Source organism: Lissotriton helveticus, chromosome 12 (assembly GCF_964261635.1).
Source record: "Lissotriton helveticus chromosome 12, aLisHel1.1, whole genome shotgun sequence".
NCBI classification, from domain to species: domain Eukaryota; kingdom Metazoa; phylum Chordata; class Amphibia; order Caudata; family Salamandridae; genus Lissotriton; species Lissotriton helveticus.
Window position 1 is genome coordinate 105,168,775 of NC_136073.1, and position 26,038 is coordinate 105,194,812.

The 26,038-nt window shown below is 49.0% G+C and overlaps 1 protein-coding gene across 1 annotated transcript in view; it reads right to left on the reverse strand.

Annotated features, from left to right (window-relative positions):
- The window catches only part of LOC144798548 (voltage-gated potassium channel subunit beta-3-like), a 202,731-nt gene that overhangs the window by 103,365 nt on the left and 73,328 nt on the right, over positions 1-26,038 (reverse strand). Inside the window, exons 3-4 of the mRNA XM_078669482.1 lie at positions 15,365-15,402; positions 13,750-13,829 (exon numbers count right to left, since the gene is read on the reverse strand). Of these exons, the coding sequence (XP_078525608.1) occupies positions 13,750-13,829; positions 15,365-15,402 (118 nt within the window). The remainder of the gene's footprint in view (positions 1-13,749; positions 13,830-15,364; positions 15,403-26,038) is intronic.

A 26,038-nucleotide genomic window follows, 5' to 3' on the forward strand; every position in this document is an offset into this window, starting at 1 on the left:
ATGTCACCGCTAAGGTCCTAGGTAGGAAGTCTCCATTTCTGGTAGATACTGGTGCAACACGTAGTGCGTTGTCTAAGCGATTGATTCCCAGGGCACCCTTGTCTGGCTCACATGTGACATCAATAGGTTTTGATGGAACGCCCTCCACTAATCCCTTATCCACTCCGATCTCTTTTAATTTGGACAATAACACCACTGACATGACGTTTTTGCTCTCCTCCAACACCCCAGACGCCATTATGGGACTTGACTTATTAAAACACTTTCGAGCTACTATTAGGTGTTCACAAGACGGAGTTCGAGTCATTCTGTACGACAACCCAACACTGCTCAGATCTTGCCGCGCACAACGCATGTTCTCTATCACTGACACTGATTTGTCCTTGCTCGACACCCTACCTCTGTACCTATGGGCAAAGACTGACTCAGACGTAGGACGCATGATGATAGACCCTGTACACATAACTGTTCGACAGGACGCAGTACTCCCCAAACTCCCGCAGTATCGGATATCGCCCGAAGGTGAGAAGGCGTTGGTAAAAATCATCCAGTCCCTGGTAGATGCAGGAGTGGTAGAAGAAGTAGTTAGCAATGTTTGCAACAGTCCTATCCTACCCATTGTGAAGAAGCAGGGTGAGGGAGATGAAAAAGCGTACCGCTTCATCATCGACCTACGAGAAGTCAACAAAGTGGTTGTACCCCAGTACCCTGTAGTCTCAGACATCACCACCATTCTGACCCTGATTCCTTCCACTGCCACCACCTTCACGGTAATCGACCTCAAGAACGCATTCTTCTCCATCCCCATTCACGCGGACAGCCGCTACCTTTTCGGCTTCACTTTAAAATCCCGCTCATACAGATTTTGCAGAGCACCCCAGGGCTACACCGAAAGTCCCAGCATCTACAGCCAGGCCCTCAAGAGACAGCTGGACGCAGTCCAATTGCCGGATGGAGTGGTGTTGATACAGTACGTCGATGATATCCTTTTGGCGGCCGACACCACTCCACTCGCAGTCACAGCCACCATCCAACTCCTGCACTTCCTCGCGGAAAATGGCCACAAGGTCTCCAAGAAGAAGTTGCAATTCTGCCAACCTCAAGTCACTTACCTAGGCCACCTCTTGTCCAAAGACGGGAGAAAGCTCACACCCGATCGAATACAGGCTATTCTAGAGACCCCTATCCCTAAAACCCCGAAGCAAGTCCGCTCTTTGGTGGGCCTCACCTCCTTCTGCTGACAATGGTTGCCAAATTTCAGCCTCATTGTGAAACCACTACTTTCCCTTCTGGCTAAAGATGTCCCCATTCTGCTCCCGTGGACCCCTGAATGTCAATCCTCCTTCAAGGAACTGCGAGACGCCCTTTGTTCAGCGCCCGTCCTAGGAACCCCTGATTATACAAAGCCCTTCTCTCTCTACACTCACGAAAGGGAGGGATGTGCTTTGTCTGTCCTGACTCAGTCCATTGGCCCCAAACAACGACCATGTGCCTATTTCTCTGCCACTCTTGATCCTGTAGCAAGAGCTTTGCCTGCCTGCCTTCGAGCAGTAGCCGCTGCTGCTGTCTCTATCCGACAAAGTGAGGGAATCGTACTCTCGAATTCCCTCACGGTACTAGTGCCTCATGCTGTTGACACCCTCCTAAACCAGACAAAGACACAACACCTGATCAGCGCGCGACTGACTGGGTACGAACTGACACTGCTCGCAGCTCACATCATGCTGAAACGATGCACCACGCTGAACCCAGCCACCTTGCTGCCTCTGCCTGAAAACGATCCCGATGTGCCCCCAATACATGACTGTGTGACCCTCACGGACGAACAGACTAGGAGTAGAGTTGACCTCCGAGACACTGCCTTCCCAAACCATGACGGAGAGCTATGGGTGGACGGTTCTTGCATTAAACTCCCCGACGGCACCACCTCAGCTGCCTATGCAGTTACCACAGCCCGAACTGTAGTTGAAACCGCCCGCATCACGCAACGATCCGCCCAGGCGGCAGAACTGATTGCCCTCACACGAGCATGTATCCTAGCACAGGGGACGACAGCAAACATTTACACGGACAGCCAGTATGCCTTCGGGGTGGTTCATCATTTTGGGCTCTTATGGAAGGAGAGGGGATTTCTGACATCTCATGGTACACCCATCCTGCACGGAGATCTAGTCTCCACTCTGACTGAAGCGGTTCTCCTCCCCAAACAGCTTGCCGTAATCAAATGCCAAGCACACAAAAAGGTGACAGACATCATTGGGCAGGGAAATGCACTGGCCGACATCACTGCCCGAACCACAGCTGAGAACAGGACGACGACTCGCATGTACGTGACTAGGTCACAAACAGAAAAATGGACGGACGCTAGGGAAACTATTAGGGACATCCAAATGGCCAGCTCACCACAAGAATTGACTGAATGGGCACGGGTGGGATTAAAAGATGATGAAGGCTGCTGGCGGACAAAAGACACAAACAAATGGTTGCTACCCAACTTGTACCTGATCCCCATACTGACGATGGCCCATTCCCCTGCACACATAGGATCTGCCCCTATGGCCGAACTTGTCTCCCGAGTTTGGCATAACGACAGAATTACAGACTCGGCCAAACGATTAGTCCAACAATGTCTAGTCTGCCTGCAACACAACCCTGGGAAAGGAACTGTCGTACCCCGGGGAGGGTTTGGGGTCCCCAACCATCCATTTGAAGTCCTACAGATGGACTATATCCAGTTAGAGAGATGTCAAGGACTGAAGTATGTACTTGTTGTTGTGTGCGCTTTTAGCAAATGGGTGGAACCCTACCCAATGCGTGACAACACTGCTATTGCCACTGCAAAAGTACTACTGAAAGAGTTCTTCCCTTGCTACGGCCTTTGCCGTATTTTATGGAGTGACAATGGCCCCCATTTTGTAGCCGAGGTTATCCAGCTCATCCTGAAAGGACTGGGGGTATGACAGAAATTCCACGCAGTTTTCCACCCCCAATCTGCTGGACTGGTCGAGCGGCACAATGCCACATTGAAACTAAAACTGGCAAAAATAGTGGCTACCACAGGACTAAAATGGCCAGACGCTCTTCCCCTAGCATTGCTGTCAATGCGTTCCACCCCCACCAAACACCACTTGACCCCTTACGAGGTCGTTTTCGGCCGACCCATGAGTATCTGGTCCGCACCCAAACCAACATCTATTCACGACATCCCGGACGTCCTAATGTCTAACTACCTGTATAACCTAACTAAAACACTGTCTGTTATTCATCATCAGGTGCTGCAGGCCATCCCCGATGCTTCCAGGGGCCCCGGACATGCCATCCGGCCTGGAAATTTCATCCTGATTCGGAACTTCCAGCGGGAGAAGAGTCTGAAACCTCGCTGGACGGGCCCCTGGCAAGTCTTGATCACCACCCGAACAGCTCTTCGAGTGGAGGGGAAGCGAAATTGGCTGCATGCACATCATTGCAAGAAAATCTCTCCGACCCTGACGTCGACCGAAGACGTGACCACCCAAGAAGAGCTCCTGAACAAAGACCGACCATCCCTGAGCTGCTACCCTGAGACAGAGACACTCGAACTGGCGAAATTCCCTGATCCCACTGTGCCATCCAGAGAAGGGTATAACCTGCGACGAAAGGAGGGAGCTTCGGCTAAGTAGACCACTGACTAAGTTATCATTCTCCGAGCGGCGGCCTAACACAACAAAGGTTGCCAGGAGAGAAGCCAAACGAAGTCTGTGGTTCGGCCCGCTACCGAGCCCCTTGAAGATGATGGAAGCGCCCGATACGAAGATGATGGAAGCAACCGGATACCCAAAGACCCACTACCGCAACCCAAAGACTGACAAAATGCACAGCTCAAAGACTATTGCCTTCTTCGTTACCCTTCTCTTCTGCCTCCTCCTCATGACCACCCTCTGGATCTTGGAAGAAGGTTCGCCAGCACATAAGACACTTCTAGCCACTGTACTACCTGTCACTGTGAAAGAACACCACTTGATCTCTCTTTCACCTCAACTCCGAGAAAGACGTAAGGAGTTCTGGAACAACTCCTTCGTACAACTGTTACACCAATACAACCTTGCCGCCAATGCCACCAATTGCTGGATCTGTGGGTTGCTGCCACACGCCACCGGACACTCCATCCCATTCATTCCTTCGCCATTCTCTGTTCACGGCTCCTGCCTCGCCTGGCTGATTCTCCTACAGGAGAGCTACAGAGATAGAGCAATCTCCAGCGAAATCATGTCTCACTTTTATCATGGGGCCTGGCCGAACGAAACAAAAAGAACAACTGCACCCTTTTGCCCTCTGACGTCCAACACCTCTGTTCACCTGGACATCCCAGCTAAAGAACGTGTTGAAATGCAGGTGTTCAACAACCCGGCCAGACCTACCTTCTCCTACCTCCGGAAACGAACAGCAGCCACCCTGACTGTGGCCCTATCTGTTGTCAATGTCTCGGGTCTTGTATGCATCGAAGGCCTCGGGACACAATTTGTAGGTCACAGTGCCTGCAACATCACCAGAACCTTGGACACAACTGACCCACCCTCTTTTGTCGCTTCTCCAAACATGTACTTTGTCTGCGGTACGAAAGCCTACACCTGGCTCCCAAAAGGCTGGGGAGGTACCTGCTACATTGCCTTCATCCTTCCTCCGACCTATGTGGCATCTGCAAGCCACCACCGACAAAAACGAGAGAGAGACATTGACCAAGCCGACTCTACCGGAGCACAGTTCCTGGACGCAATGAAGGGACTTGTTCCACTCTGGGGTCCAATGACAAACAGCCGTGCCATCCGACATTTGACCCAGGCCGTTGAAACAACTATGAACATTACAGCTGGCATCCTCTCAAATAACACAGCCGAGCTTCAAGCGGTCCGCTTGGTGGCTCTTCAGAACCGCCTTGTTCTAGATGTGGTTCTAGCAGATCGTGGAGGAGCATGCCACATCATTGGGTCCAGCTGCTGCACCTACGTACCGGACAATTCACCCTCAGTGTACAAAGCCATCGAACATCTCCACAGACTTTCCTGCGAGGTTCATCAGGAACAAGAAGATTGGTCGCTTGGGAGTTGGTTCTGGAGTGCAATAAAAGACTGGGGGTGGAGGTTGTTTATGATTATCCTGATACCGATCATTGTAATTTGTGGTTTTTGCCTAGGCGTCCAATGTCTGCCACCTTTGTGTTCGCTTATTGCAAATTGCATCTGCCGCAAGACTCTGGACTTTGAAGCCGAACGCATGAAAGCCTTGTATGATGTAGAAATCCGCAATATCATGGGGATTGACGTGAATTAAACAAGCTGGCTAGATATGTTGAAAAGGGAGGACTGTTAAAATCTAGATTGCGGCATCAACATTATCGGCGCCACCTTGTCCCTTTTTCCGACTTATACGTGTGCGTAAGCAGCAGCCATTTTGTATGCCATGGCCTCTCTGCCCACTGCCGATAGCCAGCGCGTCTCTCCCCCTCACTCCCCGGCCTCGCAAGCATCCCCCCTCGCGCCCTGACAGCCCCCGGCCTCTCCTGCTTGGGCCATAAACGCACCTCCAGCGCGACCCTTCCTCCGAGCCACATCACGTGCTGAACCCCCACACTCTTTCATCTCATTCATAGAACAAGCTCCTTTGATAACCTCTTCCTCCCTGTCCGATTGTCCGACCTGTTCCCAGGCCACCACCTAGCCCAGCAGATACAGTTTACTGCCCCTACAGTAGGACCCCGCCTCACATCAAAGGAGCGGGGATTAATCAATGCCTTCACACCCCCAGATCCGACCGATCGTCCGCATTCCTGTTCCCAGCGGAATGTCCAGCTGCGTGATAGCCATCATGCTGAGAATTGGGGTGGGGACTCCTACTGTAGATATGTGTGGGAACGGGCCTGAACGGAGGATTCCAAAGATGCCATTTCCATGCTACAAAGCGATGCCACGGATGTCATAAATGTAAATAAAGCAATAAACCTGTGTATAAGAGGCGAGGCCTCAGAGATGCAGGGAGAGCACCTCGAGAAGATACCCTGTTGTCTGATTTGACGTGTTCTGCTCCGTCGGAATAAACTCCTGTTTCCTGCCTTCTGTCTCCAGCACCTGCCTCTTTGTTTGGTAATCTCGAATGGTATGAAAGGCGGCTAACGCCGGGCAAATACTGAAGGGTTCTTGGTCAAATTCGGCCCTACCGTTCGACAGATGGACTTGGCCGGGTTCAACCGAAGACCAGAGGTGCGCTCGAAGAGAGTCAAGGTCCGGAGGCATCAGGCCCCGACAGAGCAGGATCTGCTAAAAATAACAACACATCGTCCATGTAGAGCGCGATCTTGTCCTCTACAAAACTAGGCTATCTCCATCTCATGGAGAAACGGACAAGACAAGCAAAGGGTTCCATGATTAGCACCAAAAGAAGCAGCGAGAGGGGGCGCCCTTGTCTCATGCCTCTCATGATAGGAAAGGGATGGGACAGAGCACTGTTTATTAGAACCTGAGCCAAGGGCGCCAGTACAACATCCCAATTAGATTACGGAAGGGGAGCCCAAAACTCATTACCTCTAACACTGCGTCCAAGTAACCCCAGTCCACCGAATCGAATGCCTTCTCAAAGTCCACAAGAAGGAGAGATAAGTTGGGAGTCAGGAGGTGCTGATTTGCTAAGGCAAGGTGGAGGTGTCGGAGGCAGTGCCTGGTCCCTCTGGAGGGCATAAAACCGCACTGGTCTGGGTGGACCAGCTTGGCCAGGTGTGGTCGTATACGGTTGGCCAAGACAGAGCGAAGATTTTAAGCTCCGAGTTGATTAGAGAAATGCGGTGATAGTTGGAGCAACGATTCGAGGGGGGCTGAGACTTAGGGATCACCACGATGGTGGCCAGGTCCATCTCTGGATGGAAGGAGCCACAGTCTACCGCCTCTCTGTACATTTCCAGGAGAGGTAGGACCAGGGTGTCCCGGTAGGACGCATAGAACTCCTGAGGGAACCCATCCGGTCCGGTGTCTTACCTGCTGCAGTGCGGGATATGGCGTCAGGAACCTCCTCGCAGGAGATCGGAAGGTCAATCGCCTCGGCCTCTGAGTCACTAAGGCGTGGGAGGGGGAACCGTTCGTTCCGGAGGAGCTCTGGAAGAGTGAGACTAGGAGCCCGAGCTGAGTAGTGAGTGGCGTAGTAGGCAGCAAAGCATTGGGCCACCGCTGCCGGGGCATGATGGGCTTCCCCGCTAAGATCAATCACCTCTAGGATGATACGGTTGGCCATAGGGTAGGTGGCCAGGCGATGGAGGAGCTTCCCATTTTTATCTCCCAATCTGTAGACTCGGACCACAGAAAATCTCCAGAGCAGCTTGGCAGCCTCAAGAGAGGTCTGTCTGATCTAAAAATTTCATGTTAAATTAAACAAGCATTTACAATGCAACAGTTTTGCCTTTGTAAAAGTTTGAGCTATTGGCATTGTAAATGACAAATTTTGTATTCATGTGTTGGTTTTGAAAGCAGATATATAAATGGCATTGTCATTTACAATGCCAATAGCTTAATCTCTCTGGCTGCAGGGCCCGCATTCACCAACATTGTGTGCATTATTACTGCAGATGTTTTAACGTATCCAGATTATTGGAGATTAAGGGAAACTACTCACTTAAGTAACAGCCAACATGGGGAACTAGCTTATTTAGTTAAGCATGTGTGGAAATAACATCCTCTTAAAGATGTTGCCAATGAAACTGGGGCACAAAGTAAACTACTCAGCATTCATCCAACCAAGAGGCTTCAAGGTCGATAAACCTGGATATCTTAATACTCCACACACTTGTTGGCAGGGTATACCCAAAGTGGGTCCCTTGCTCACTTTGCCACTGGGTTCAAGCTAGCCTTGCTGATTAGGGGTGTTACCCGAAAGCGGCCCCAGGATGCTTGTGTCCGGTTCAGGGAAGACCTGGATTGGCAATTTGGGATGGACTGTTCCCATGAGGCACGGGGTCAAGACTGATTTGCTTATAACTGGGTCTGAACTGAGGTGGCAAAGTGAACTAAAGAACGATGACTGATTCAACCCCGATCTGTGACTTGGGGCAAGTGTCTGAAAAGTTTCAGCAATTCATCTCCTTGTGTTTGCTATTTAATACTCTAGTCTACACTTAACTCTAAAATCTATCCATGTCTGTGGATAAACTGACTGACATTCAGAATCTCATTGCTCACTAGTCAAGTGGTGTTCTTACTACAGTCATGTGACAAAATAACCATTTCCCTTGACATCCAGACGCTCGTGCAATCATCTGCAGGATAGAGCAGCAGATATCAAAAGCACTTGTGGTACACAAAACAACACTCCAATCCTTAAAGCGAGATGTGACCTACTATGGTCTTCATAAGGTGGGATAGCCCCATTGATGTTAAAAAATAACTGACAGAGCCAACCCTCCTCTGCAAACTCCACTTTAGCCACAGGGACGAGTCAGACATGCTGCAAGGGACCAGGAGTTGAAGTGACTAAACATGCCTTCTTGCCATTGTGCCGCATGCGTGAAAAAAACCAGAAAAAAGTGTGAGCAACCTCGAAAAAGGGTGCTTGGAAGCCGTTATTGGGATTAGTTGATGGAATGGCTTGAAGCTTCCTAACAACATGTATACTTTGCCCTCGTGGACAGAGAGCCTCCCGATGACGCTCCAGTGTAATCTGTTTTGCAACATCATCGCTGTTCCTGCTGGAGCTGCACCCTCAACTGTCAGCGGCCACAGGGAAGGTGGAGACTAATGCGGAAGGAGGAAGATACGTGCGGGAACCACCCTCACCACGGGCAACCTTGGGGTAACCTGTGCCCTGAATAACACATACATACTTTTAAAGGGCGGGCGTGGGCACTCTGTATTTAAAGCACAAAACTACATTCATAAAAAAACACAACAGCTGACGTAAAAAAAAAGCCACAAACATCTGAATAAAAACACTGTTACGCAGAAATGTAGCGCACCGCCCTGTTGCTAGGCACCACGCATGGATTTTGAGAAAAACAAACGCTTTATTATTTTTTTAGATGCTTCCATTCAAAATATGTTTAAGAAAATAACCTGTAGAGAGGCGTCAGAATTAGCAGTTTGAGATCGAGAGGGGACACGGGGCGTGAGAGGATGACAATTTCCTATTTTAATCCAAGTTGCTAGATAAAGGAAAGGGAGGGGAGTCAATCAGTTTCTGTATAAAGCCGCTGGGCACTGGGTGATGGAGCTGTAGCCCCAGAGGGAGAGTCCATGTGTTTGTGAGAACCCCTCCCTCATGGTTACCGCCACCCCCATGCTAACGTTACCAGCTCAGCACAGCAGCGAGGACCCGGCATCGCGCATCATCATAAAACAGGAGAGAAGCAGTTTTGCACCAGCCAGCCACCTACCTCTAGTCCACGCCGTCTCTGGTAGCTCCTCGGTAGGATAACGACCAGCATCCAACCCCAGGAGCTGCCACATACGAACCGGGAAAACGAGGCTGCACAGACGGAGAGAAAGCTCTGGCAGAGGGGACCCCGGCGAAGAGAAAGAAGCAGCAGCAGGGATTAGAGGAAGAGGACGGCATCAGCCAATACACCCAAGCCCCGCCTCAAATCCCTCCTCCCAGCCCGGTCGCGGAGGAGAGAAAGCGATTGAAAATGCGCATGGGCACATGCTCTCCCAGCGGGCCAGGGCGAAGGATGGTCTCACTGGTCCATTTCCAGTGTCAACGAAGCATTTATGAAATAGGATGAAGCCACGGAGACGACAATCGCGCTGCCCACCCCTGCAAAAGACACGTCCAAAAACATGCCGAGCCAAAAAAAAAAAATACATCCGCCCACCGCCGCAATGACGTTCTAAAAGGGGCGGGATGAGTAAAAATCACCGGAACGCCCACGAATCTGCTCCGACAATGACGGACAGATCTCTCTTCCAATGGCTAGCCTCCATTTATGGAGCTAGCCAATGGAACAGAGAGGCGGGACAAAGACCCGTACTGCTAAAACATAAGATTTCACCTGCGCGAACACTGCTGCACAGTGCTACGGCAGGCGAAACCTAAAAATGACAAGGGTTGGGCCCCCCTTAAAATATTTCCCCACGTTTGGTGCAAACCAGTCAAGTGGGCCCAGAGTTTTTGAAGAAATGCAGAGGTCCTTCTTCCTGGACGCGCATAAAGCAATTTTCATGGAAATTAAATAGGAGGCTAGAACATTTGAAACTCGTTTTAGCTCCTGTTACATTAACACCCTGAGGGACATAAACAGATAAGCGGCAGCGGAGACACTGGGCCCTCGGGGGATTCTGGGAAACGAAGGCAATCAAAACAAAGCGCACATTGCCTGAGGCCTGATCTCGTTATGAGTTCCGCTGAACACACCACAGAAGCCATACATAATTGATGCAGCTTAATCGAGTTCATGGAAGAGCAGTCCAGTCCGGCAAAGTGTTGGTTTCCACACAGCTACTAGAGAAGTTACAGCCTCGCCACTCCAACTTACAGACAATAAAACTGCATGTGGTCAGGCAGGGATAAAAACGGAAGATGGAAGTGAATATAGCATCAGTTAAAGGGACAGTCACCTATTCCGGGCTCTACGTTGTCCCTTGAGTGCCAACACCCTGATACTCTCAGGTCTGGCTCGTGGGAGAGTCCCTGGGCTGAAATCACACACCTGCCCTAACCCCACCCCTGCTACCATACCTAGCTTGTAAAAGTCTCCTCTCGCCAGCCAGTGCTTAATTTGTAAAAGAATAAGTGCTGGGCCTAAAGTTTTCTCAGAGCCCACCTTTGGGGTGCCAAATACCAAGGTTGTCTAATCTTGATTCCACGTCATGCCTTTTCCATCTCGTCATACACTAACCGTCCCCATAGACACTGGAAGTAAGGGTGCAGGAGTGCTGCAGAACCCCCAAAATAAATAGGCTGGAGTTCTGAAGATGAATGAGCTATAAAGATGCCTTTAAATTCTTTTTTCTATATAGTAACATTTACTATGAACTCAAAGAGAGAAGTCAAATATCAGGCTACGTCTTCAAACAGATTGCTGCTTATGTTTTTTAACATGTAGATTGGTGTTTACTTTTCTTTTTCTGACTGCAAATTTAAAGGATTTTGTAAAGTGAAATATCTAGCAATCTTGCTGGGTACCTTGAGAGTGAAAGGAGAATGTGTAGGATGTCAGGTTTTTTTTCTAGCACACAACAACAGTAAAATACCTATTAATTAATTATAACAATATTTCACCAGTAGGAAAGCACAAATGAAGTCAATTGTTTGTAATTCTGAACTATTTTGAATTTGAATAGGATCAAAACAAACGAAGACACTTTTATATCCGGTTATAAGTAAAACTGCATATCTGTGTGAATTTTGATGGCATTTCAATTGAAAATGTGCTATCTGTAAGGACCACATGCTACCACACCATACTTTAGCAATATATTTGTCCCGGGGTGCTCCACAATGCATCACTGGCTACATACCATACCTTTACCACTCTCCTACTGAATACATTTGCAACACTTGTCTTTTGCATGATGCATTGATTTTTCACCATCTCTACGACTTTGGGTATTTATCATTACGCCCACTGGGAAAATTGTTCCAGCACCACTGTCTCTCTGGTTCCCTTTCATCCCTGCTTTCTTTCTTTGATACTGTTTTTCTTTTTCTTCCTTTTCCTTTCCCTTTGTTGTGTTTTTCTCTTCCCCTGCTTCTGGGTCAAAGTCTGATGAGAAAAAATAAGTGCAGGTCCCCAAAAATGAGTGCCGGTGGACCCCACCTGCAACCACCGCCTCAAATTAAGACCTGTTTCACCCTAACCTAGCACTTGCTGCAAAGTTCATTTCACTGTAACACCCTTGGAACCTAGGGCCCTAAACACCCCACCCCCTACCTGCTGAAATATCCACCTCACAGAAACTCTGCTGAGCCTTAACCCCACACCTGCTGGCATGCATGGCTGACAGAAGACTCCCTAGACCCTTACCCTCTCAACTTTTGCTATTCTTGGTTCACATAAGGGTCCCTGGGCCTTATCCCAGGCCTAGCACCAGGGCCGGACTGGGAATGCCAACCAGCCCTGGCAATATTGTTGGGCCGGCGGGGATGGGGGAATTGCTGGTGGAAACTCTACTGCTGCCCCCACCGGTCCAGAACCAGCCCCCACACTTCCGGCCCACCAGGAAATCACCTGGCGCCCACTACGGCCAGTCTGGCAGTGCCTATCACCATGATTGGCTCAAATAAGAGTCACTGTCCACTAACCTCAGATGTGTCTTCAAGCTTGGCCTACAGAAACATGCTTTGGCCCTAACGCCATAGTTATGTTATTTGTTATGTTATTTGTTTTATTAAGCGCGTCTGTTACCCTTGGGTGTCCTGGCGCTATCTGCTATCCTGAGAAGGGGAAAGATTAAAACTATGACTCTAGAACAGCCAAGTTTTGAGCATTATCCTAAATGGTAAGAAATTCGTGCAGTTCCTCAGGTAAAGAGGAAGCTGGTTCCATAACTTTGCAGCGCCTACCACAAAGCTTTTCCCATCCAGCAAGCTTTTTTCACTGGGGGGACTCTCACCCATTTCTGAGCTGATGAGCGTAAGGGCCTAGCTGGTTGGTACCATTGTAGTTGATCCTGTAAGTAGTGTGGTCCCTGATTCTGGAGTGACTTAAGAACGAGACATAGGGACTTAAAATATACTCGCTGCCTCACTGGCAGCCAATGAAGTCTGCGGATTTCACTGGAGATGGGAGAGAATTTTGGTATGCCAGATATCAGTCTAGCAGCAGTGTTCTGCAGCATCTGGAGTCAATGCAACAGCCTCTCTTGAATGTTTAGATAGAGGCTGTTGCAATAGTCCAGTCGTGACATAATCAATGCCGTAACCACCGTCTGCCGACCGATCACCAAGCTTGGACCAAGGAGGAGTCACCCTAACACAGCAACTTGGTCTGCAATATGAAACCACAGGGCCTAAACCCTGGACAAATTCCAGGTCCAGGTTTCGGTACCATAGTCCGGCTGTACCAACCGTCCACTTAGACCTAACTTTTTCTGAGCGTTAACGCCTTTATAGACAAAACGAGCCCTTCTTTAAAAGCTTATGACTCAAAAATGGCTGAACAGATTTACACAAAATCATAAAACGCTCGCTTTCAGAGTAAAGGTCTAACTTTCTGCCAGGTTGCCTGTAATTCTGTTCAGCTGTTTTTCTATATCAGAGAGCAAAAATGTCCCATTGGAGTTAACATGGGAAGTCAGTGTTTGGTTGAATTTCCTGCTCCTGCTTGATGGATCAGCAGGAAAATTTCTATGAAGAAGCAAGGGGCATATTATCAAGGAAAGGCGTTACAATTATCGCCGCTTTAGCAGCAGGAAACTGCCTCTAAAGCGGCAATAATGGGCTTGATAATTGCCCTTGAAACTTCCAATAGAAGCCCATGTTCTGGTGTTAACATGGGCTTCTATTGGAATTCTCTACGGCATATTATCAAGCCCATTATCGCCGTTTTAGCGGCAGTTTCCTGTCGCTAAAGCAGCAATAATTTTAATGTCGTTCCTTGATAATATGCCCCTAAATTCTTTAAATGGAGCCAAAGTTATTGTGGCGGTGTTAGGGTCTTCCTCTCATACTTTGTCCTCCTCTCTGTCTCTCTCTATATCGCTCTTTCCTTCCTCTCATACGTGCCCACACTTCTTCCTCCGCTTGTCTCCAAACTTTGCCCTCAGACCCACCCTCCTCCAGTCAACTCCTCACACTTACTTTCCTGAGGCATACACCTCCGCCGTGTCGAACAGGTTCACTCCATTCTCATATGCGATAGTCATCAAATTTTCAGCCACCTAAAAAAAAAAAATAGCGACAAAACAATTTTTCAAAATAACTAATACTGCCATACGGATGGCTGGGAAATCAATTACACATTTTGGTCACTATCCTGATTGGTACAGAACCTCTGAACTCTTTACCCATAACATAATATCACACAGCTCAAGAAATCAAACATAGTGTAATAAAGCATAGGATACCCTTCCATAGGAAACCATAACCTGGCATAATAGAGGACAACACAGCATAGCATAACACAGAATAGCATAAACTAGCATTGCATAAGATAACCTTACCGAGAAAAACAAGGCCAAGGATAAGTTAACAGGGCATTGGATAATCCAACTTTGACTAGTATAACAAAGCATAGGATAACTTACCATGGTATAGGTTAATTTAACATAACAAACATTAACAGTTAAAGTAACATAGCTTAGGATAACAAAGTGCAGGATAACTTGCCGTGGCATAGGATAACCTCATATAATAAATGGTAGTGCAGAATAACTTAACCGAGCATGCAGTTACCTAACATACTGTAATGTGGAACAGGATAACCTGGCATAGATTAAAGTAACAAAGCATTGCATAATAGAGGGTAGGATAACCTAAAATAGCATATGGTAGAGCATGATAACCGAAACTAGCATTTTGAAGCCTAACATACTGTAATGTAGAAAAAGATAACATAGAATAGGTTAAAGTAACATAGCATAGGATAACAAAGTGTAGGATAATTTAACGTGGCTGGGATGATCTAACATAGAATAAGGTAGTGCATGAAAACGTAGCATTGAGCAACCTAACATACTGTAATGTAGAATAGGATAAGATATCATCATTTAAAGTAACATAGCACAAGATAACAAAGTGTAGGATAACTTAACATGGAATTGGATAACCAAACATAGCATATGGTAGTGCAGGATAACGGTATAGGTTACAGTAACATAGCATAGACTTTCTGAGCAACAAAAACACTGAATTGCACAGGACAACTTAGTTGTATTTAGCCTAGGTTAGCTTAGCTAGTTTAGCTAATCATACTTAGTTCAGTTTAGCTACAGTCAACAAAATTCAGCAAACTTTAACAAAGTTAACCATCCCCTATTTAACCACAACATCGGCTAACAGTAGCATAGACTAACCATAACATGTATTGGCTAGAGGTATGACTAGCGAAGGCCTCCCTAAAGTACTTTGATCAGGTGCTTTCCCCTTTACACAATGCAATCATGGTCTAACATAAAATTGGTTAATTGATCAAATGGGTGGAATTCCACCCAGTTGGCGATCTTTTTCAGTTCCGGGGTCAGAGAGCTGCTAAGCCTCTACCCAGCTCACCAATGTCCTTCTCCTAGTTTGTTTCTGTACCAGGTGTAGGTGCTTGCTGTTTACAAAACGGAGTATGCACCTACAATGGATGCCAACTCGATTCATCCTCCACTGATCCCATTGGCTGACAGTCATATTACGGGCATAGAATTGTGCATCGTGTAATTAGTAGCAAGTGTCTAGCCAATCACATCGCCCCCACAGAGTGACGTACCTCGTCAGAGATCTGAGAGCCGAAAGTCACCCACGTACCTGCGGAGAAAGAAGTAAAAAAAAGTTATCAGGTAACTCGAGGGCAGGTTTAACCAGAATCTACCAGCATCTTTTCTCAAAAATCTTGCGCAGTTCTTTCCAAGAATGCACAGTTTATGAGATTCCCTCCCGACCGTAAAATAATTTCTCACAATATTTAAGTAAAATGCTAAATGTTGCTAGAAAAGTCAGGTGATGTGGACAACTGGACAGGTCATAGGGGACTCCAGGAACAAAACCGGAGCTAGTTTAGGAGATTGGCCTTGAAAGCACCCCCGCGGGAGCAGGACACATTTCTCTCATAGGTGCAGATAGGATTTGCTGCTGCAGGGAATACACTTGTTGGTGCTTTCAGAAAGCCTGAGCCTGGAGCACTGGGAAATTTCATGAGTATCTCTTCTCTCTCGCCTCTAGCACATATGGCATTCTAAAATAATGAAGCATTTTTTGCAAAATCACTATTTGGTTTCATTTTTAGGTTTTGCCTACGCAATGCGTACGAAGTACGCATACGCTAGCAAAATCCTTATGTTTTGCTCTGTGGGGTCGGGTATCCGCCCCCTCCTCGCCCCCTCCTCCCATTGGCTAGCTCCATAAATGGAGGCTAGCCATTGGGAGCCGGATCTGTCCGTCAAGGCCGGACCAGATTCGGGGGCGTTCCCGAGAATTTTTCTCTTTTGGCCACGTCATGCAGCGGTGGGCGGGGCTTTTTTTGGGGCTCGTCGAGGTTTGTTTGGGCCATTTGGCGGCCGACCGCCGGCCGAGGAAGTCCAGGTGAGTGGTTTCTTTACTTTCCTGTCCCCCCTCCCGCTGTCGGTTCCTTTCCCGCCCCCCCCCCTCCCTCCCGCTGGCCGTTCCTTTCCCGCTCCCCCCCCTCCCGCCGGCCGTTCTTTTCCCGCCCCCCCCCCACCTCCCCTCCCCCTGGCCGTTCCTTTCCTGCCCCACCCCCGGCCGGGAGCGCCTCGCAAGCAGAGGAGGCGCCTCCAGGCGCTCGAGCCGGGGTTCACCCTGAGCCCCAAAAAGAAGCTTGAGCTGCACGAGGCGCTATCTACCCTGATCTTCCTAGAGGAGGCGCTACACACCCTGGTGTGCGCCTAGAAGTCTTGAGGCAGACAAGGTTACGGTGGGTAATGAGGAGGCGCATCTCCTGAGGACGTCGAGGCGCTATCTGCTCTGTCTGCACCATGTCATGAAGCCTTGAGGATGACAAGGGACTATCTGCCATGTGCTGCAAAGCCTTGAGGGGTTAACAAGGCGCTACCTGTCCTGCTCTTTGTCGTAAACCCTTGAGGAACACGAGGCACCATCTTTCCTGCTCTCTGTGCAAACCTGGCCGAAGTCGAGGCGCTATCTGCCGTGCTGCCTGCCGCCAAGCCCCGGGGTTGTCGAGCCGCTGGCCTTGCTGTGAGCGCCCTTCACGTGGAGAAGGCGCTATCCGTCCTGGAGGTGTCCAGGGGTCACTGGGTGCACGTGGCACTTACAGCGCTGCCCCTCCCTGAGCACTCTTGAGGCGGACGAGGCGCTATACCTCCAGCTCCCACTGAGAGGCCGCGGGTGGACTCCTCGGGGACCAGCAGACTTCTGAGGCGGTGCAGCTCGGGGGAGACCCCCCCCCCCGAAGAAGGCTTGAAGGGAGTCAGCTGGGAAGATGTCAGGTGAGAAACCCCACACTGTCCCATCATGCCCCCACCGCGTCCCTGCAGTGATACCTGCTGTCCGGCCATGACCCCTGCCCCCTGCAACCAGCCTGCTTTATCACTGCCCCCAGACCGCCATGGAGCCCCCCTGACTGGGTATTATGACCTCTCACTTGCATTTTCAGTGCCCCCCCCCGGATTCCTTTAGGAGATCCTATAGCTTTCTGTAGGAGCCCTCTGACCTTCTGTAAGCCCCCATGCCTTCCTACAGGGACTCCTAGGCCTTCATATAACCACCAATACCTCCTGTACGCGTCCTTACCTTCCGGTCATGACCCCTTTCCTTCCGGTCATGACCCCTTACCTTCCTATAGTGTCTCCCAATACCTCCTGTAGGCGATTTTACCTTCCTATAGTGACTCCCAATACCTCCTGTAAGGCGCCCTTACCTTCCCATAGTGACTCCCAATACCTCCTGTAAGGCGCCCTTACCTTCCTATAGTGACTCCTAATACCGCCTGTAAGGCGCCCTTACCTTCCGGTCATGACTCCCAATACCTCCTGTAATGCTCCCTTACCTTCCTATAGCGACTCCAATACCTCCCTGTAAGGTGCCCTTCCCTTCCGTTGATGACCCCTTACCTTCCTAAAGTGACTCCCAATACCCCAGGTGAGTGGTTTCTTTCCTTTCCTGTCCCCCCTCCCGCTGTCGGTTCCTTTCCCGCCCCCCCTCCCGCTGGCCGTTCCTTTCCCGCTCCCCCCATCCCCCCTCCCCCCGGTTGTTCCTTTCTCGCCCCCCCCACCCCCCTCCCCCCGGCCGTTCCTTTCCTGCCCCCCCCCACCCCCGGCCGGGAGCGCCTCGCAAGCAGAGGAGGCGCCTCCAGGCGCTCGAGCCGGGGTTCACCCTGAGCCCCAAAAAGAAGCTTGAGCTGCACGAGGCGCTATCTACCCTGATCTTCCTAGAGGAGGCGCTACACACCCTGGTGTGCGCCTAGAAGTCTTGAGGCAGACAAGGCACCGCCAAGCTTACGGTGGGTAATGAGGAGGTGCATCTCCTGAGGACGTCGAGGCGCTATCCGCTCTGTCTGCACCATGTCATGAAGCCTTGAGGATGACGAGGGACTATCTGCCATGTGCTGCAAAGCATTGAGGGGTTAACAAGGCGCTACCTGTCCTGCTCTTTGTCGTAAACCCTTGAGGAACACGAGGCACCATCTTTCCTGCTCCCTGTGCAAACCTGGCGGAAGTCGAGGCGCTATCTGCCTTGCTGCCTGCCGCCAAGCCCCGGGCTTGTCGTGCCGCTGGCCTTGCTGTGAGCGCCTCTCACGTGGAGAAGGCGCTATCCGTCCTGGAGGTGTCCAGGGGTCACTGGGTGCACGTGGCACTTACAGCGCTGCCCCTCCCTGAGCACTCTTGAGGCGGACGAGGCGCTATACCTCCAGCTCCCACTGAGAGGCCGCGGGTGGACTCCTCGGGGACCAGCAGACTTCTGAGGCGGTGCAGCTCGGGGGAGACCCCCCCCGAAGAAGGCTTCAAGGGAGTCAGCTGGGAAGATGTCAGGTGAGAAACCCCACACTGTCCCATCATGCCCCCACCGCGTCCCTGCAGTGATACCTGCTGTCCGGCCATGACCCCTGCCCCCTGCAACCAGCCTGCTTTATCACTGCCCCCAGACCGCCATGGAGCCCCTCTGACTGGGTATTATGACCTCTCAGTTGCATTTTCAGTGCCCCCCCCCCCCCGGATTCCTTTAGGAGATCCTATAGCTTTCTGTAGGAGCCCTCTGACCTTCTGTAAGCCCCCATGCCTTCCTACAGGGACTCCTAGGCCTTCATATAACCACCAATACCTCCTGTACGCGTCCTTACCTTCCGGTCATGACCCCTTTCCTTCCGGTCATGACCCCTTACCTTCCTATAGTGTCTCCCAATACCTCCTGTAGGCGATTTTACCTTCCTATAGTGACTCCCAATACCTCCTGTAAGGCGCCCTTACCTTCCTATAGTGACTCCCAATACCTCCTGTAAGGCGCCCTTACCTTCCTATAGTGACTCCCAATACCTCCTGTAAGGCACCCTTACCTTCCTATAGTGACTCCCAATACCTCTTGAAAGGTGCCCTTACCTTCCTATAATGACTCCCAATACCTCCTGTAGGCTCCCTTACCTTCCGGTGATGACCCCTTACCTTCCTATAATGACTCCCAATACCTCCTGTAGGCTCCCTTACCTTCCGTTGATGACCCCTTACCTTCCTATAATGACTCCCAATACCTCCTGTAGGCGCCCTTACCTTCCGGTGATGACCCCTTACCTTCCTATAATGACTCCCAATGCCTCCTGTAAGGCTCCTTACCTTCCAGTGATGACCCCTTCCCTTCCCATAGTGACTCCCAATAGCTCCTGCAAGGCTCCCTTACCATCCTATAGTGACTCCCAATACCTCCTGCAAGGCTCCCTTACCTTCCTATAATGACTCCCAATACCTCCTGTAGGCTCCCTTACCTTCCAATGATGACCCCTTACCTTCCTATAGTGACTCCCAATACCTCCTGTAAGTCGCCCTTACTTTCCTATAGTGTCTCCCTCCCAGTTTCTTTGCAAAATTTGCCACTGCACCTAGGGCCCTAGAAAAGGCAAATTTTCTTGCGGTCGCAGCAGCCTGCCATGTCCCATTTTTATCAAAGTTGATGCCTAGGTCAGAAAATCTGTTGGAATGCTCAATCTTGTTTTTACCCAAGAAAATAGCATGTATAGTCTTTATCCTGCTTCCACATATCATAGTATATGCTTTAGGCACATTTATTTTTAACCCTCTTACATTCATGTATGTTGCGAATTTTGTTACCGCCCTCTGAAGACCAATCTTAGTCCGTGACATTATTACGGCATCATCCGCATACAAGAGGATAGGGATCGGGGTGTCTCCGACTCTTGGATAGGGGAAACATCCTTTGCAACGCAACTTTTACCACGCAGTGCCTTTACAACGCAACTTTTACAACGCAAACCATTACAACGCATTGCGCTGGGGGCGCTCTAGGATAGGGAATACGTTTAATTTACTATCCAACACCTTCCCTAGTGTCCACGGGGACTGGAGTTGAAATAGTAAATTAAACTATTCACAATCCAGCACCCCAAAGCGCTAAGCATTGTAAAGGTTTGCGTTGTAAAAACCGCGTTGTAAAGGCATGCGATGTAAAAGCATGCGTTGTAATGTCATACATCCCTTGGATAGTCGTGTTGGAATTCGCTGAGATACGGTCCTATACTGTTAATATTGAGGGTGAAGAGAAAGGCTGCTAAAATGCACCCTTGTCTCACACCTCTCTTTATTTCATATTTAGTTGAACACTTCCACCCCCTGCCAAACCGTACCCTAGCTTCGGGACCCGATACAATTCCTTAATGAATAGGAGGATCTGGGGTCTACATCCACATCACTGAGTTGCTCCATAATTTTTTCGTGATCCACACAATCGAAAGCTGAGCTTAGATCAACGAACGTCAGGAAAAGATCCCCCTTCTTAGCCTCGGTGTATTTTGCAATTATCAATGCAAGGTTGAGACCCTGTTCTGTGGTACCTCTCCCTGTCCGAAACCCGTACTCTAAATTGGAAATCACTTCCTTCTCCTCTGCCCATTCTTGTAAACTATTTAAAATTATCCTACCGGCCGCTTTCATGAAGGCATCCAGTAAGGATATGGGACGATAACAAGTGGGATCATTTCTGTCCCCTTTTTAGGTTTTGCCTAGCAAAATGCGTACGAAGTACGCATGCGCTAGCAAAATCCTTATGTTTCTCTGTGGGGTCGGGTATCCGCCCCCTCCTCGCCCCCTCCTCCCATTGGCTAGCTCTGCGGACGGACAGAGACGAGTATCTCAGCCACGCAGCTGATGGTCAGGGGCTGGTGTCTGAGACTCTGACCGCTTTATTAGCCTAGTGGGTTTAAACAGACCAGTCTCCAAGCAGGCAGCGCTGAAGACAGCCCTGTCCCACCCGCAGGACCCCGCCTCCCTGCTGCCTGTGCCTGGCTCTGGCTGTCAGTGACAGGCTGCGGCTGCAGGAGAGTGGAGGGCAGGGCGAGCGGGGAGGACCGAGCCAGGCGCCGTGCAGCCTCTCTCCCGGCAGTCAGAAGCCGTCACCCCTCCCGCAGGACCATCTCCCAGCCCGTGGCGAGGCACCCTCGGATCACCCCACTCCTTGCAGTATGTGCACGGGCCGGTCACTAAATTCCCACCTCCAGTGAAAAGCTCTGTATGTCAGTCACCAGAGGTAGCCTCCCCTTGAAGCCCCCACCCTCCTCCATCCTTGGGGGCCTACAGATTCTACCCCTATCCCTTCTAAAGGCAGAAAACTCTCCATTTGCCAGACAAAGATTCACCGTCTGCTACAGCCATCTCTTCAACAAAAGTAACCCTGAAGCACTATCTCTGCATCTTTAGAAAACACCCTCTCCCAACCTCTGTTAGTATCCTTCCAGGCAGTTGATCATTTTCATCTCTCAGGAGCCCTGCCCATTCATTTTAATGATAGACCCCTTTTTACCTTCGGTGGGTGAGCTTTGACCATTCCTTTCTAGAGTACCCCTCTCCTGGACACTGCTCCTTTTAATCGCCCCTCCAGGGTCTCACTCTCCTCTGGTAAAGCTCCGGCACTCAGAATAAGGAAGCCTCCAAAAGGGGGTGCCCCCTCCCAAAACCAGCCAGGCTGTTGTGCCTGGGCAGACTGCCCCCGTCCCTGCCCCAGGGGTGCGGTGAGGCTTTGGGGGCCAACATGGAGCGCAGGGAGCAGCGACAAGGCCTGGACTTCACAGTGGAGAATGTAGAACAGGTGAGCAGTTGTGCGCCTTATTTATTTGTGTTTGGTGTACCTTGAGTCAGTAATATGGTATGCTGCTTGGAAAGAATGGAGGAAGTATCAAAGAAAGACAGGTGGAGCATAAGAACCGAGCTAGGGGATGCTCATCCATGAAAAAGGAGGCTGCTGTTCTTTCCATGCCCTCAGAAAGTTCTCTTTAGGCCACAGGCCCCTAGATTTGAAATGGCTTGCTACCTACCATTTTCAGAACAAAGAAAGGGGCGTGGCAGTTATTTTGATGAGGAGAAGAGATAATGGGCCAGAAGGTGTGTGGGGGGGCTCTGTGTGGGTGTGTGTGGAGGGCTCTGTGTGGGTGTGTGTGGGGGGCTTTGTGTGGCTGTGTGTGTGGGGGGCTCTGTGTGGCTGTGTGTGTGGGGGGCTCTGTGTGGTTGTGTGTGTGGGGGGCTCTGTGTGGGGGGCTCTGTGTGTTTGGGGGGGCTCTCTGTGGGTGTTTGTGGGTGTCATTTGCGAGAGATAAAGCTAGTGGCATTGTAAATGACAATGCCATTTATTTATGTTAAAAAAACATAAATAAAAATAATGTCAAGAGCAATGCCAATAGCTCTAACTTTAACAAAGGCAAAACCATTGCATTGTAAATGCTTGTTATTCATCTTAGAGGGAGCCCAAAATGTACGTCTAGACCAGTGGTGGCTCCTCAGCTAAGGCATTGGGTGCAATAAAAGACCTGCTCTAATCTGCATTGAAGTACATTGGGTGCAATAAAAGGCCTGCTCTAATCTGCATTGAAGTACAATGGGTGCAATAAAAGGCCTGCACTCATTTGCATTGAAGTACATTGGCTGCAATAAAAGACGTGTTCTGCTCTGCATTGAAGTACATTGGGTGCAATAAAAGACATGCTCAAATCTGCATTGAAGTACATTGGGTGCAATAAAAGGCCTGCTCTAATCTGCATTGAAGTACAATGGGTGCAATAAAAGGCCTGCTCTAATCTGCATTGAAGTACATTGGGTGCAATAAAAGGCCTTTTCTAATCTGCATTGAAGTACATTGGGTACAATAAAAGACGTGTTCTGCTCTGCCTTGAAGTACATTGGGTGCAATAGGAGGCCTGCTCTAATCTGCAGTGAAGTACATTGGGTGCAATAAAAGGCCTGCTCTAATCTGCATTGAAGTACATTGGGTGCAATGAAAGACGTGTTCTGCTCTGCCTTGAAGTACATTTAGTGCAATAAGAGGCCTGCTCTAATCTGCATTGAAGCACATTGGGTTCAATAAAAGACGTGTTCTGCTCTGCACTGAAGTACATTGGGTGCAATAAAAAGCATGCTCTAATCTGCATTGAAGTACATTGGGTGCAATAAAAGGCCTGCTCTAATCTGCATTGAAGTACATTGGGTGCAATGAAAGGCGTGTTCTGCTCTGCCTTGAAGTACATTGAGTGCAATAAGAGGCCTGCTCTAATCTGCATTGAAGTACATTGGGTGCAATAAAAGACCTTCTCTAATCTGCATTGAAGTACATTGGGTGCAATAAAAGACGTGTTCTGCTCTGCCTCGAAGTACATTGGGTGCAATAAGAGGCCTGCTCTAATCTGCATTGAAGTACATTGGGTGCAATAAAAGGCCTGCTCTAATCTGCATTGAAGTACATTGGGTGCAATAAAAGATGTGTTATGCTCTGCATTGAAGTGCATTGGGTGCAATTAAAGCCCTGCTCTAATCTGCATTGAAGTACATTGGGTGCAATAAAAGACCTTCTCTAATCTGCATTGAAGTACATTGGGTGCAATAAAAGACGTGTTCTGCTCTGCCTTGAAGTACATTGGGTGCAATAAGAGGCCTGCTCTAATCTGCATTGAAGTACATTGGGTGCAATAAAAGGCCTGCTCTAATCTGCATTGAAGTACATTGGGTGCAATGAAAGGCGTGTTCTGCTCTGCCTCGAAGTACATTGGGTGCAATAAGAGGCCTGCTCTAATCTGCATTGAAGTACATTGGGTGCAATAAAAGACCTTCTCTAATCTGCATTGAAGTACATTGGGTGCAATAAAAGACGTGTTCTGCTCTGCCTCGAAGTACATTGGGTGCAATAAGAGGCCTGCTCTAATCTGCATTGAAGTACATTGGGTGCAATAAAAGGCCTGCTCTAATCTGCATTGAAGTACATTGGGTGCAATGAAAGGCGTGTTCTGCTCTGCCTCGAAGTACATTGGGTGCAATAAGAGGCCTGCTCTAATCTGCATTGAAGTACATTGGGTGCAATAAAATGCCTGCTCTAATCTGCATTGAAGTACATTGGGTGCAATAAAAGACGTGTTCTGCTCTGCCTCGAAGTACATTGGGTGCAATAAGAGGCCTGCTCTAATCTGCATTGAAGTACATTGGGTGCAATAAAAGGCCTGCTCTAATCTGCATTGAAGTACATTGGGTGCAATAAAAGATGTGTTATGCTCTGCATTGAAGTGCATTGGGTGCAATTAAAGCCCTGCTCTAATCTGCATTGAAGTACATTGGGTGCAATAAAAGACCTTCTCTAATCTGCATTGAAGTACATTGGGTGCAATAAAAGACGTGTTCTGCTCTGCCTTGAAGTACATTGGGTGCAATAAGAGGCCTGCTCTAATCTGCATTGAAGTACATTGGGTGCAATAAAAGGCCTGCTCTAATCTGCATTGAAGTACATTGGGTGCAATAAAAGACGTGTTCTGCTCTGTATTGAAGTACAGTGGGTGCAATAAAAGGCCTGCTCTAATCTGCATTGAAGTACATTGGGTGCAATAAAAGATGTGTTATGCTCTGCATTGAAGTGCATTGGGTGCAATTAAAGCCCTGCTCTAATCTGCATTGAAGTACATTGGGTGCAATAAAAGATGTGTTCTGCTCTGCATTGAAGTACATTGGGTGCAATAAAAGGCCTGCTCTACTCTGCATTGAAGTACATTGGGTGCAATAAAAGGCCTGCTCTAATCTGCATTGAAGTACATTGGGTGCAATAAAAGATGTGTTCTGCTCTGCATTGAAGTACATTGGGTGCAATAAAAGGACTGCTCTACTCTGCATTGAAGTACATTGGGTGCAATGAAAGGCGTGTTCTGCTCTGCCTTGAAGTACATTTAGTGCAATAAGAGGCCTGCTCTAATCTGCATTGAAGTACATTGGGTGCAATGAAAGGCGTGTTCTGCTCTGCATTGAAGTACATTGGGTGCAATAAAAGATGTGTTCTGCTCTGCATTGAAGTACATTGGGTGCAATAAAAGACGTGTTCTGCTCTGAGTTGAAGTACATTGGGTGCAATACATGTTTTGCATTGGGTGCGGTAAAAGATCCTCTCTACTCTCTGCTCAAATGCAATTGAAACATTAAAGTTTATCGACGGCACAATAGAAACCCGCTCCATTCTCTGAATGCATTGGACACAAGTAAATGCTTGCACCGGGTATGAGAAAAGACCCACTCCACTCTCCTTTAAATTAATTGACTACAATGGATGCTTGGGAAAGACGTGTTCTGCTCTGCCTTGAAGTACATTGGGTGCAATAAGAGGCCTGCTCTAATCTGCATTGAAGTACATTGGGTGCAATAAAAGGCCTGCTCTAATCTGCATTGAAGTACATTGGGTGCAATGAAAGGCGTGTTCTGCTCTGCCTCGAAGTACATTGGGTGCAATAAGAGGCCTGCTCTAATCTGCATTGAAGTACATTGGGTGCAATAAAAGGCCTGCTCTAATCTGCATTGAAGTACATTGGGTGCAATGAAAGGCGTGTTCTGCTCTGCCTCGAAGTACATTGGGTGCAATAAGAGGCCTGCTCTAATCTGCATTGAAGTACATTGGGTGCAATAAAAGGCCTGCTCTAATCTGCATTGAAGTACATTGGGTGCAATAAAAGACGTGTTCTGCTCTGCCTCGAAGTACATTGGGTGCAATAAGAGGCCTGCTCTAATCTGCATTGAAGTACATTGGGTGCAATAAAAGATGTGTTATGCTCTGCATTGAAGTGCATTGGGTGCAATTAAAGCCCTGCTCTAATCTGCATTGAAGTACATTGGGTGCAATAAAAGATGTGTTCTGCTCTGCATTGAAGTACATTGGGTGCAATAAAAGGCCTGCTCTACTCTGCATTGAAGTACATTGGGTGCAATAAAAGGCCTGCTCTAATCTGCATTGAAGT